At 44.8% G+C, this 14,294-nt stretch overlaps 1 protein-coding gene across 3 annotated transcripts in view; it reads left to right on the top strand.

Annotated features, from left to right (window-relative positions):
• tmem266 (transmembrane protein 266) overlaps window positions 1-11,173 on the top strand; it is a 206,545-nt gene extending 195,372 nt beyond the window's left edge. The window contains exons 10-11 of one of the 3 annotated variants that reach the window (XM_063070458.1): window positions 3,995-4,057; window positions 6,079-11,173. In XM_063070458.1, the coding sequence (XP_062926528.1) occupies window positions 3,995-4,057; window positions 6,079-6,665 (650 nt within the window). In that variant the 3' untranslated portion in view covers window positions 6,666-11,173. Of the gene's footprint in view, window positions 1-3,994; window positions 4,181-6,078 lie in introns of all 3 variants that reach the window. The other 2 variants (XM_063070457.1, XM_063070459.1) reach the window with 2 other exon arrangements.
• Window positions 11,174-14,294: the final 3,121 nt, after the last annotated feature.

Raw genomic sequence — 14,294 nt, 5'->3', positions numbered from 1 at the left:
CTGGGACAGCACAATGGGGAGGAATCTCCTGCTCCTTGTAATGATACAAAGGATGTGCCTCCCATTCACCTGAGGCAGTCTGGCACTTTCTCAGTGATCCCCTGAGATGTGACTGGATTATCTGGAGTGAGACTGGAACCGACAGCCTTCTGGCTCGAGCACTACCCTACAGTGCTAGCTTGGACCTCTGTGTGTGGAGCTTGATGCTGATGTGAAGGCTTTCTTTGTTAACCCTTTCTTTCTTGTAGATGAATCCAATTTGTTTTCTGCTTTTAATTGTTGTCCTGAAATTATTAGGTACTCCCTCGTTTTTACATTTCCCAAGGCAAAGAATCCTTGATGAATGGATGCAAGAAAATGAATCTCAAATAATACTATGCATGGTGATATATATATACTTTGATAATAAATTTACTTTGAACTTTGCTGAGCTCAAATACACTCAGTGGCTGCTTTATTAGCTGCGGTGTGATCTTCTGCTACTGTTGCCCACCCACTTGAACGTTTGACGTTGTGCATTCAGAGATGCTTCTCTGCGCACCACTGTTGTAAGTGTTGTGCATGAAAATCCCAGGAGGTCAGCAGTTTTGGAGATACTCAAACCACCCCATCTGGCGCCAACGACCATTCCACCGTCAAAGTCACTTGGAACACATTTCTTCCCCCTTCTGATGTTTGGTTTGAACAACAGCTGAACCTCTTGGCCACGTCTACGTGCTTTAACTCAAAGAACCGTGCATTACAACAGCGGTGTGCAGAAGAGCAACCCTGAATACACACGTTGAACCTTGAAGTGGATGGGCAACAGCAGAAGATCATGAACATACATTCACTGGCCACTTTATTAGGTACAGGAAGTACCTAGTAGAGTGGCCACAGAGTGCAGGTCAGAATGTGTTCAATCCTGATTCCTCACTCATTCTGCAGCAGTTCACAGGGCCCATGAGAAATATAATGTCCTGATAAAGGTAAATAAGCTTTTCAGTGTGAATTATCCAAGAGGAAAGAGAGGGGGTGCTCACTATTACTTCCCTGAATGTTACATTCACTTCGAAGTTCAAAGTTCATTTATTATCAATGGATACTGCGTACAACCTTGAGAAACGTCTTCTTACACGCAGCCACAAATCAAAAGAAACACGATAGTATCCAAGATTTAAAAAAAAAACACACAGCAAAGACCGTCAGACACCCAATGTGCGGAAAAAGAACAAACTTTCCATCAATAAAAAAGTAAACAAAAAGCATTCAGAATATTAACCGAAGAGTGACGGAAAGTGAGTCCACAGCCACAGAGACAGGTCAGTGCTGCGGCGAGTGACGGGTTGCTGCAGACCTCAGAGTAGCGCTGAAATGAGTAAACCTCGCGGGGTAGTGAGCTTAACACCGGTTTGTCCTTTGCCCCTGGCCTCTGTGCTTTGATCCAATCACGGAAATAGTAAAAAACAAAGTAAACAAAAGCACACAGAACCTGGACTGTCCACGGCTGTGGAGCCCGTTCAGCGCTGAGGTGAGTGAAGCCTGTACAGTCGCCCGATGGTTGCAGGGCAGCAGTTACCCCCGAACCTGGCAGTGTGGGGCCCAAGGCTCCTGCACCTCCCACCCAAAGCCAGTAGCGAGGAGCCCAGTCAAACGCGGGTCATCTGTGCTCAGCCTCAATGATTTTAACTTTGCTCAACACTTTATTCAGCGCAGAGTAATGGAGCCGACCGTGGGTTTGTCTTCCGCCATTAGGGCCCCGACGCAGTGCAGCATCCGCCCCCAGCGACGGCCGCCCTGGCTGTAACCGCACTCTCGAGAGTCCGGTTCACAGAATCCCTCAGGAGATCACAAAAGTGCCAGATCGTTTAGTCGGTTCAAAAGAACATTCTGAAAAGGGAAATTATCGACTGCGGACTGCGGCAATCAGAAGAACTATGTGTACCAGAGTATCGAGTAGTTTTGTGACCTGTCTGCAAAACGTTGCTTCTCTTACTAACTCTTCCTTCAGTTAGTCCTGACGAAGGGTCTCGGCCTGAAACGTCGACTGTACCGCTTCCTAGAGATGCTGCCTGGCCTGCTGCGTTCACCAGCAACTTTGATGTGTGTTGCAAAACGTTCCTGTTGGTCGCCAGTGCCATCTTGCTGGGCTTCTTGTTTCACTGAATGCTGGGCTGATTCCTGCACTTCTGCATATTGTGGTTGTTTGCATATTTATATGTATACAAAGAGGCACAAATTGTCTCTTGCTATTTGACTGTAATCTCAGCCTAAGGCTGGCTGGATAGGGCACAAGTAAATGAAATACTTCCCCCGGAATTGAGCACTGCTTTTGTCTCTGGCCTTCAAATTATCCATCTATCATTCTTACTTCTAGTTTCCAGATGCCAACACACTCCCTCTAACCTTACCTTTTCTCCTCCCTGTTCTACATGGTGTTGGATTCGAGCCTTACTGATTTACTATCATAGAACACTACAGCACTGAAACAGGCCCTTCGACCCATCTAGTCAATGCTAGACTATTAATCTGCCTAGACCCATTGACCAGCAAGTGAGCCATAGCCCTCCATACTCCTTCTATGTATGCACTTACCCAAATTTTTTTAAATGTTGAAGCCAAGCCTGCTTCCACCATTTCCCTGGCAGATCATTCCACACTCGCACCATCCTCCCGCTCATGTTCCCCTTAAACATTTCACCTTTCATCCTTAACCCATGACCTCTAGTTCTAGTCTCACTCAGCCTCAGTGGAAAAGAGCCTGCTTGCGTTTACCGTATCTATACTACTCACAATTTTGTAAACCTCTATCAAATCTCCGCTCGTTCTCCTGCACTCCAGGGAATAAAGTTCTAATCTATTCAACTTCTCCCTATAACTCAGGTTCTCCAGTCCTGGCAACATCCTTGTAAATTTTCTCTGTACTTTTTCAATCTTATTTACATCTTTCCTGTAGGTAGGTGATCAGAACCGTACACAATACTCCAAATTAGGCCTCACCCACATCTTATACGACTTCAACATAACATCCCAACTTCTGAAACCTTCTCATACTTTCCCCAAAACCTCAAAGCTTTCCTGCCCACACCCCCCCCGCCCCTTTCCACCCCTCAGTTAAGGACACTCAAATATTGAGCTTACTGAGGGAAAACCATATACTGATGCTCAGGTTAGACCATAACACACAGGAGCAGAATTAGGCCACTCAGCTCCTCGAGTCTGATCGGTCATCTGATCATGGCTGATTTATTGTCCTCTCACCCTATTCTCCTGTCTTTGAAGCTTTGAGTAACCAAGAGCCTAAAGAAATTCCACTTCATCTCTGTTCTGAAGGGAAATGCTTCTATTCTGAGGCTCTCCCTCTATTGGACTCTCCCGCTATTGGAAACATCCTCTCCACCTCCACTCTATCTGGGCCTTTCAGTATTTGATAGGCTCCAATGAGATCCTCCCGTGTTCTTCCAAACTCCATTGAGTGCAGGTCCAGAGCCATCAAATGCTACTTATATGTTCACCCTTTCATACCCAGAATCATTCTCATAAACCTCCTCTGGACCCTATCTAATGACACCACATCCTTGCTTAAATATGAGACCCAAAGCTGCTCACATTACTGTTAAGTGTGAGCTTATAAAACCCCAGCATTGCGTCCTTGCTGTTACATTCTCGTGCACTCAAAATGAATGCTAACATTCCATTTGTCAGTGTATCGCATTGCGCTATCGGTGATGCCCCTCAGGATGACATCAGCACATTCCAACATGTTTCAGCCAATGACGTGCCTTGAAAATGTTGCCAGTGGTGTGATTTAGGGGACACATTAGTAGCCCACGCAGGAAGGTTTAGTGTCAGTGAGTTGTGGATCAGATGTTGGGATTGATGTTGAGTGATCCTAATCGTGAGAGGCAGGAGCTGAAAGAACAGTTTACCACAATAGACTCGATGAAGGTGATCCCCAGCTCTGTTAAAGTGAGAGCCGCTCAATGTGTTTCACTTGTCACATCTTATTTTTCAGAAGCAGCCACAAGTGACGACATGAACAATTACATCAGCCAGTATTACAGTGAGCCAAGCAGCGGTGAGTCGAGTGAATCAGCCCCTCCTTGCAGCCCTCACCAACAACAGCATCACAAAACTGTCCACGTAAAGACACAAAACCCTTCTCTGCCTGTGAGTGGGAAAGGAATTGTCAACATTTCAGGTTTGAAACCCCACATCAATAATGTTTCCTTCCATAAAGTGCGTTGATGGGGCCGAGGTGCTTTTGAACAATCTGCTAGATTCCCCAAGAACAATCCCTTATCAATAAAGATTTTAATTTGTTGACCCTACATCTCCTTACTCACTCGCTGGATCAGTGGTCCGTTAGTCTTGCAAGACCATGGATCTGCACCTGGAAAGTCTTCACTCTCCAGGGCGCAGGCCTGGGCAAGGTTGTATGGAAGACCAGCAGTTGCCCATGCTGCAAGTCTCCCCTCTCCACGACACCGATGTTGTCCCAGGGAAGGGCATTAGGACCCATACAGCTTGGCACCAGTGTCGTCACAGAGCAATGTGTGATTAAGTGCCTTGCTCAAGGACACAACACGTTGCCTCGGCTGGGGCTCGAACTCACGACCTTCAGATCACTAGTCCAATGCCTTAACCACTTGGCCACGTGCCACACATGGGTCCAAAACTCAGAATCAGATTTATTACTACTGACATATGTTGTACAATGTGTTTTGCGCCAGTGGTACAGAGCAATACAGCAAATGTACTTTAAATTATTATTTACTCTCAGTGGCCACTTTATTGTATACCTCCTGTACCTAATAAAATGACCACTGATGATATGTTTGTGATGTTCTTCTGCTGTAGTTCATCCACTTCAAAGTTCGACGTGTTGTGCATTCAGAGACGCTCTTCTGCACACCGCTGTTGTAACGCGTGGTTATTTGAGTTACTGTCACTTGAACCAGTTTCCTCTGAACTCTCTCATTAACGAGGCGCTTTCACCCACAGAACAGCCACTCGTTGGACATGTTTACTAATTTTACACACCATTCTCTGTAAACTAGAGACTTGTGTGTGAAAACCCCAGGAGATCAGCAGTTTCTGAGACACTCAAGCCACCCTGTCTGGCACCAACAGTCATTCCACAGTCAAAGTCCCATAGGTCACATTTCTTCCCCCATTCTGATACCTGGTCTGAAGAACAACTCAGTTTCTTAACCATATCTGCATACTTTTATGCTTTGAATTGCTGACATGTGATTGGCTGATTAGATATTTGCATTAACAAACAGGTGTACATGTGTACCTATTAACGTGGCCACTGACTATATGTCGTATAATGTGTTGTCTGCAACAGCAGTCAGTGCAAAATACATACTAGGTAAATGTAGAATAAATTACAGTAAAAATATATATTTAACAATTAAATAAGTAGTGCAAAACGAGAGAAAAATTAGTGAGATGGTGCTACACAGAACATAGAAATTTACAACACACTACAGGCTCTTCGGCCCACAGTGTTGTGCCAACCATGTAACCTACTCCAGAAACTGCCCAGAATTTCCCAAGCACACAGCCCTCTATTTTTCTAAGCTCCATGTACCTATCTAAGAGGCTCTTAAAAGACCCTATTGTATCCGCTTCCACCACAACTGCTGGCCGTGCATTCCACGCCCCCACCACTCTCTGTGTGAAAAACATACCCCGATATCTCCCTTGTACCTATGTCCAAGCACCTTAAAACTTTGCCCCCTCGTGCTAGCCGTTTCAGCCCTGGGAAAAAGCCTCCAGCTATCCACATGATCGATGCTTCTCATCATCTTATACACCTCTATTGGGTCACGTCTCATCCTTATGTCACCTATAATGCCATATAATGACAGGCATTGACAGTGGTGGAGGTGTATACAATCTGGTTTCCAAGGAGAAAAGGCCAAGTTCACTCAGCCTATTCTTCGTTTGTCGTCCATTCCGAAATCTGATGGTGGAGGGGAAGAAGTTGTAACTGTGGCTGTTGGTTCTGTAATTGAACAAATCTGCGACAACAAGATAGAATACACTGAGATTCTATTTTGTGACGATAAACCTGTTTATCTTCCTCAGAGCCGGCGGTCCCAGAGAGCGGATCCCACGTCATTACCACTGCTGCTATCGATGTCCACCTCCCCAGCACGCTTCACAACGCCTCGTCCGATTTCCTGAGCGCCGAGCTGCCGGCCCAGCTCAGTTCCGTGAGTGACACCTTGGGGAGCGCCTCCAGATCCGCAGAGAGTGGCGCCGCACCGGCCGAGAGCGCCCTGGGCTCTTCCACGGACTGCAGCACGCCCAGGGAGAGCTCCTCTGAAAGTTACCCGCTCAAAAGGCACAAAGACAATGAGGAGCCCACGGCGCTGAGCGAGCCAAGCAGAGCAGTGCAGCAACTGCTCTCTACCTTATCGGAGGACAGCTGCCTCACGCAGAAAGGACTGGACCCCGTCAACCTTAAGCCACCAAGTCCGCCTGTGTCCCCTGATGCCAGCCCAGAGATGGGACACAGAGTTAACCTCTGCAACAAAAGAAACCAAGACCATCTCCATGTCTACCCAACAAAGCAGGTTATCCCAATCCAAGGCAATGATCTGGCGCTGGATGAAAAGTACAGGTTCCTGGAACCTACAGAGCCGACAGCAAACAGGCTGCCAGAGTCATAGTTCTCACCCTGCCCGGAGCAACTTTCTGTTTACCTGGACTTATTCTTGTCATAAGCCAAGGATCAGCCGTGGGGAATTCACCCGTGACCTCAAACGGGAAAGGTCACGGCCGTCCAGGTCCCACATCTGGATGTGGAGGAGAATGTCTTGCCATCAGCACTTACTCAAGTACCGAGTCAGTGCAAAGTGTTATGATGAACCCATGACTTTTTTTTAATTAAGGACGTACATTTTTTGTTAACTTGTAATATATCACCAAGTGTTGAACATCATCGGAAGAGCTTTCTGGGAGGAAATCCACAATGGTTAGCGAGGGCGATTTTTTTTTTAAACAGACACAGTGGCCTACCATATCGATGAATGTATCTCCAGTGAGATAGGTCCAGGTACGTCCGTGGACTCCATGTGCCTGTCCAACCCACATCTCCCGATGGCAACCCAAGCCTAACAGCTGCTGCAGGCGATACTCAGCGACGAGCTTCTGCAACGCCCTTACCTGTGACTTCAAAGGGATGGGTGGTGGGGGGGAGGATTTAACCCATAACACCCCCAAACCATAATCAGTACAGGAAGTCTCACACAAGTTGTGAACATTACTACACCAGATTCCAACAGTTTAAGCCTATGGTCAGAGGGAGAGTTAGATGTTTGACAATAGAATTGGACGTCAGTCAGAAAGGAAAGGGGAGATTTTGCCAATCAGTATTCTGGGCTTTGCAGAATGTTCTCATTTGTAACCTTCAATCAGTCATTCTTAAACGGTATTGGGTTACGCAAAAGCAGGTGATGTGACCGGGGCGGGGGTTTGCGAAAAACAACTGCTGTCTTTAAAAATGATACTGCAGACAAAAGATAATATCAAATAAATTACTTACAGGCTTTAAGTAATTTTTATAAATCCAATTGTAAACATAGAAGGTGACAGCATAGTACAAGCCCTTTGGCCCACAATGTTGTGCCGACATTTTAACCTACTCAATCTAGCCCTTCCCTCCCACATTTCTCTATCATCCATGTGCCTATCTAAAAGTATCTTAAATGCCCCTAATGTATCTGCCGCTACCACCGCCTCTGGCGGTGTGTTCCACGCACCCACCACTCTCCACGTAAAGAACTTAGCTGACATTCCCCTTGTACTTTTATCCAGTCAACCTAAAATCGTGCCCTTCGTATTTCAGCCTGGGAGAAAGCAGGGGAATAGGGCTGAGAGGGAAAATAAATCAGCCACGAACAAATAGTGGAACAGACTCAATGGGCCAAAAGGCCTAATTCTGCTCCTTTGTCTTATGGTCTTACAGTTTTAAATGGTTTCTGGCTGTCCACTCAATCTATGTCTCTTACCATTTTATACACCTCTATCAAGTCACTTCTCGTCCTCCTACACGCCAAAGAGAAAGGCCTAGCTCGCCCAACCTTTCACCATAAGACATGCTCTCTGATTCAGGCAGCATCCTGGTACTTCAGAATACTTTAACTGCCCTTGACATGAAATAGAAATCACGAGAGAATTTTAGGCAGTTTGGAACATTTTTTATGAATTAGATGCATCACCACACATTCATCAGATACTGGCTCACAATGGTTTTACCCCTCTGTTAACAGAATTACCAGGATAGATTCAGCAGATGGGAGAGAATGTACTGGTATTATTAACACACGAGATTCTGCAGATGCTGGAAATCCAGAGTAACACACACAAAATGCTGGAGGAGCTCGGCAGGTCAGGCAGCATCTACGGAGAGGAATAAAGAGCCGACATTTTGGGCTGAAACCCTTCATCAGTATTATTAACGTTTGTTACTGAACAGAATCCAGTTTTGCCTTGCAGAACTTCCTTTATTCATATAGAAATCTGCTTTTCAGTTGGACGGCCTCACTCTAGCCCTTATCAAGCCCGCTTGCCTAAGCTGTTAAATTCTCACCATTTGGCTATTAAGTCATGGACCAGTAAGTGTTGCTCTCTCACAAAGATCTGCCTCACCCTGCCCTCATTTACTGCCCTGTCTAATGATGCAATTCCAATAACAATGAACTTGACAAATGAAATCAGCTAGTAACCTTGGAATAGTGTTCAAAGTTCAAAATAAATTTATTATCGAAGTATGTCAGCAAGTACTACCCTGAGAATCAATGAAAATCTTCACACAAACAACCAATGTGCAGAAAAAGACAAACTGTGGTTAAGGTGCTGGACAAGTAACCGGACAAGTCACCTGGTGGTTCAGAGACGTTAACTACCACAGCAGCAGTGGAATTTAAATGTAGTTAAATAAACCTAGAATTTAAAACATAATATTAGTAATAATGTCCATTGTCATCACTTTTCTGCCTCATAATATTCCTTTTGGAAAGAGATGGTGAAGTGACTAATTCCCGGTTCAATTCCAGGAACAAGATCCAAGCCGTATAAAATGCTGGAGGAACTCAGCAGGTCAGGCAGCATCGACGGAAATGAGCAAATAAACAGTCACAGACCTCAGGCCCACTTCAGGTCTGAGCCCAAGACATCAACTGTCTATTCCTTTTCATCGATGCTGCCTGGCCTGCTGAGTTCCTCCAGCATTTTGTGTGTGTGACTCTGGATTTCCAGCATCTGCAGAATCTCGTGTGTTCAAACTCCAAGCCATAATACCACTTTCACTTGCCCGTCCCTGTTATGAGGCCAACAGTGACGACCCCGATTTCAACAGCTTACTTCAGCTGCTCCAGTGGTCAACTTTCACCAAGATACCCACCGTCCCAAGAAATCACAACCTCATTTTAGTGCGCTGAAAATAAGCGGTTAAATAATTGGGAAAAGGCATAAATCCAATGGAGTGATGGTAGAAGTTGAACCAAGACTGCATCATCAGTGGGCTGAACTGTATTTGCTGACACTTATCCACCACTCAGAACCTCTAATGGCTGTTGAGTTATTCCGGCTTTCCCTCAAACCTGCTTTCGAGAAATATTGAAAGTCCTCGATAGAGTGGACATGCTTCCAATAGTGGGAGAGCCTAGGCACAGCCTCAAAATAGAAGGATATAGAACAGAGATGTGGAGGAATTTCTTTCACTAGAGGTTGGTGAACTTATGGAATTCATTGCCACAGACAGCCATGGAGGCAAAGTCATTGGGTATACTTAAAAAGTGTAGGCTGATAGTTTCTTGATTAGTAAGGGCGTCAACGATTATAGGGAGAAGGCAGAAGTATGAGGTTGAATGCAAAAATAAATCAGGCCTGTTGAAATGGCAGAGCAGATTTAATGGCCAAATTCTGCTCCTATGTCCTATGATCATGTGGAGAAGGCAGGAGAATGGGGAAATAAATCAGCCATGATCGAACAGTAGAGCAGATGTGATGGATGAATGGCCTAAGCTTTATAGTCAAATACAAGTCAGCATAAAGCGAATCACAATTCGTTGGAACTGGTGTCCTGTGGGAAGAACTCCCTACCACAGAGCGGATCCTTTTCACACCAGATTTCGGATTATAGATTGTAGAAGGTTGTACCTTTGGAAGTGAAACATTTGAATCTTGTTGGGAGCCCCGTGGAATTTATCAGCAGGTCAGTAGTTGGGACTGAGATGCAAGGAGGGTTGACGCCACATCTTGCCAAGTTAACGGAACACTGCGTACTCATGCTAGAGAGAGCGAAACATGTACTATCCCCCATTCAGTGGAGCCTGCACCGGTGTAGAAGTGGGGTGAACGAGGTGTCTGGCTATTGAGCAATACCAGCAATCCATTGCTATCCTGCAGGCGTGAGGGTTTGCTGGGGGTGGCGAGGTGGCCAGTTGTCGGCAAAGGCCACTTGTGACGTTCAAACTCTTGGAAAACGAGGGGACCGTGAAAAATACAAACAAAGATGATTCTTAAAAAAATAAAAAGCATTGTCTCTATTCAACAAAAGTCTATAGTTGACAGCTGTATCACCAGAAGTCTCTCCTAAAATGGTATTTCATTTAATGGACGGAAACAGGAAGGCCATCTGAATTATGTATATGATTCACAGAACACTGGGCTTACTAATTCTCCAGGGACAACACACTGACCTAAAAAAAGGACAAAAATACGGTGCATTTAAAGATGGGAGTGGTGGGGGCCAAGTACGAGGACTTATTTCCAGCCAGACTCCCCGGTACTGATCTGCTGCATCGACTACCCTTGTCAGAGAACAACATGATTCAAGATGCCACCTCTGTAAGAGACTAAAGGCTTTAATTATGGGGACGGAGATATGATCTGATATTTGCACCCCGCATGTAAACTATATGCAGTACACACAGATTTGCATTCGTAACTTTGAAATGCTTCATTTATAAGGTCTGAATTCTGTTTAAAAACAAAAATTTATATTGCAACGAGAAACTGTGGAGAATATTATGAAGTCTCTTTTAAATAAAAACAACCGCAAGCTTTTTGATTTATTTAAGCGGTATCGTTAGTCCTTCGTGCTTCCCGTTTTCTCCCAACATGAGGCGGTATGGTCGTGTGGCGGTTAATGCATCGCTTTACAGCGCTAGTGACCCGGGTTCAGTTCCTGCCGCTGTCTGTAAGGAATTTGTACATTCTCCCGCAATCCACAATCGTACCGGTTAGCAGGTTAATTTGTTATTGTAAAGTGGCCTGTGATTAGGCTAGGGTTAACTCGGTGATAACAAGAGTGTGAACAAATGGGTAAGATGAGGAATGACCACCTGACCAAGGATACTGAAAACCAGGTTGACGCCGGAAGCAGGGCAACACTTGAGGGCTACGCCCCACGCATCCTTGGACTGGGTTGGTGATGGACATAAACCACGCTTTTCACTGTACGCTTTGATGTTTCAGTGTATATCTTTGTGGAATTCATTGCCACAGGCAGCTGTGGAGGTCAAGTTTTTACAAATATTCAAAGCCGAGGTCGGTAGATTCTTGATTGGTCGGGGCATGAAGGGATACAGGGAGAAGGCAGGAGTTCGCAGCTGAGAGGAAAAATGGATCAGTCATGATGAAATGGCGGAGCAGACTCAATGGGCCAAATGGCCTAATTCTGCTCCTGTATGTTATGGTCTTATGGTATATTGAACAACAGAAAGCTGATCATTGTGTAGTTCATTAACACATGCTAGAGCGGGCAGGGTACTATGGAATGATCAGGATGGGATCTCACTTTGCCCCACAACCTCTCCGAGACAGAAGCTGCAAAACGTTGAAGAGATTAGAGTAAACCTTTGGGGAAAAGTTTTGTGAATGTTGCTAATGTTTCAACAACTGTCAGCAATAGGTTAGTCAAAGCTTTCTTCTCGGGCTTAACCACGAAAAAAGAAACAAGAAAATAGCAGGGCTACAATTTGTTACAAAATTAATGAAAGGCACTCGGAGAGATTAAAATTTAATGGTGGTGTTCAGAGAACTGAGAAATGGAAGGAGCACATGTATTAGTGTACGGTGATATCTTCCGCACTCCCTTTGTACAGAGGCTGATCATGGTTTTAGCGAAAGTCTGACCTCAAAAGCAGAACTGCAATATTCCCAATTAACGACTCAATCTCCAATATTACATGATGCACTTACTCTCTTTTCCAATTGTTTCTCCTGCTTTAAAGTGAACAAGAAGCAGCAATAAGATTATTTGTTAGTAGGGATTGGAAGAGGGGTAAACACTCACCAGGACAGAAGAGAGATCCCTGTTCTTCTGGTCATCAACTCCACTGGATAATTAATGCCTATCTGAGCGGGCAGACAGAACCCCAGTCTCTTCCTTTGAGAAGGAGATACCGGGTGTATAAAGTCATGAGAGGCACAGGCAGGGTGAATGCACGGTCTTTTTTCCAGGAAAATAGGAATCAAAAACTAGAGGGCATCAGTCCAAGGTGAGAGGAGAGAGTTAAAAGAGACCCGGGGGACAACTTTGTACTGTAACAATTAGAATCAGGTTTATTATCACTGGCATATGCTCTGTGGCCACCTTATCAAGTACAGGAGTTAACCAATAAATTGTTCATGGTCTCCTGCTACTGTAGCCCATCCAATTCAAGGTTCGATATGTGATGCATTCAGACATGCTCTTTTGGCACCACTGTTGTAACGTGTGCTTATTTGAGTTACTGTGACCTTCCAGTCAGCTTGAAGCAGTCTGGCCATTCCCCTCGAGCCTCTCTCATTAACATGGTGTTTTCACCCACAGATCTGCCACTCACTATGTTTTTTTTTGTTTTTCACACCATTCTATAAACTCTCTATAAACTCTAGAGACTGTTGTGCATGAAAATCCCAAGAGACCAGCAGCTTCTGAGATACTCAAACCACCCCATCTGGCACCAACAATCATTCCACATTCAAAGTCACTCAGATCACATTTCTTCTCCATTCTGATATTTTGTCTGAACAACAACAACCTCTTGACTATGTCTGCATGCTTTAATGCATTGAGTTGCTAGCACACGATTGGCTGATTAGACATTTGTGTTAAAAAGCAGGTGTACAGGTGTACCTAATAAAGTGGCTACTGAGTGTATGTTGTAATATTTGTTGTTTGGTGGAAGTACAGAACAATACATAAAAATTACTATAATTTCACCTTATTATAGACATTCATTTTGTTCCACCTTCTCTGCCATGTGGACCAACGTTCTTACTCCCATCCTCAGTTCTAATGAAGGTCTTCCACCTGAAGCATTAACTGCTTCCCTTCCCACAGATGCTGCCTAACCTGCTGAGTTTTTCTCCAGCTTTTTCTGATTTGTTTTAAATTTCAGGACAGAGATAGCAGTGGAGATAGATTCAACCATAGTGTTCAAAAGGGAGCTGGTTAATTATCTTAAGTGAAAGGATTTGCATAGATACAAGGAGGAGGAATGAAACAAGCTAGACTGGTCATATACAAAAATGACTCCAGGATTGAAAGGCTTATCATATGAGGTGCGTTTGATGGCTCTGGGCCTGTACTCACTAGAATTCAGAAGAATGTGGAGGAATCTCATTGAAACCTAATGACCGTTGAAAGGGCTCGATAGGGTGGATGTGGAGAGGGTGTTTCCTAGGGTGGGGGAGCCTAAGACCCGAGGGCACAGCATCAGAATAGAGGGACATCCATTTAGAATAGAGACAGGGAGGGATTTCTTTAGCCAGAGAATAGTGAATCTGTAGAAATTGTTGCTGCTGTGGAGGTCAAGTCATTGGATGTATTTAAGGCAGAGGTTGGTAGATTCTTGATTAGTCAGGGCATGAAGGGATACGGGGAGAAGGCTGGAGATTGGGGCTGTGAGGGAAATGGATCAGCCATGATGAAATGACGGAGCAGACTCGATGGGCCAAATGGTCTAATTCTGCTCCTATTTCTTATGGTCTTATACATCCAGCACAGGCTTGACAGGTTTTCTCTCTATCCTATCACATCTTAAATACTCTTAAACTCCAATTACAATAATTCTCCAAAATTCAGTTGTGATATTGAGACATTTGGGCAAGTATACCACAAGAGGAGCTTGGGCAAAAGGGATGAGCTCAAGTAGACCACATGATCAGCATGGAAAAGATGGGCTGAAAGGCCTCTTTCCATGCTGTATAACTCCAAGACCCTGTGATTCCTGCATCGAACACGCTTTAATCTTCAATACTCAAACTGTACCATATTGTCTGTTATGCCCCTGGTGTTGAGGGCA

Source organism: Mobula hypostoma, chromosome 18 (assembly GCF_963921235.1).
Source record: "Mobula hypostoma chromosome 18, sMobHyp1.1, whole genome shotgun sequence".
Taxonomy (NCBI): domain Eukaryota; kingdom Metazoa; phylum Chordata; class Chondrichthyes; order Myliobatiformes; family Myliobatidae; genus Mobula; species Mobula hypostoma.
Note: the sequence above shows the minus strand (reverse complement) of the source record. Positions and strands in the feature narration are given on the sequence as shown.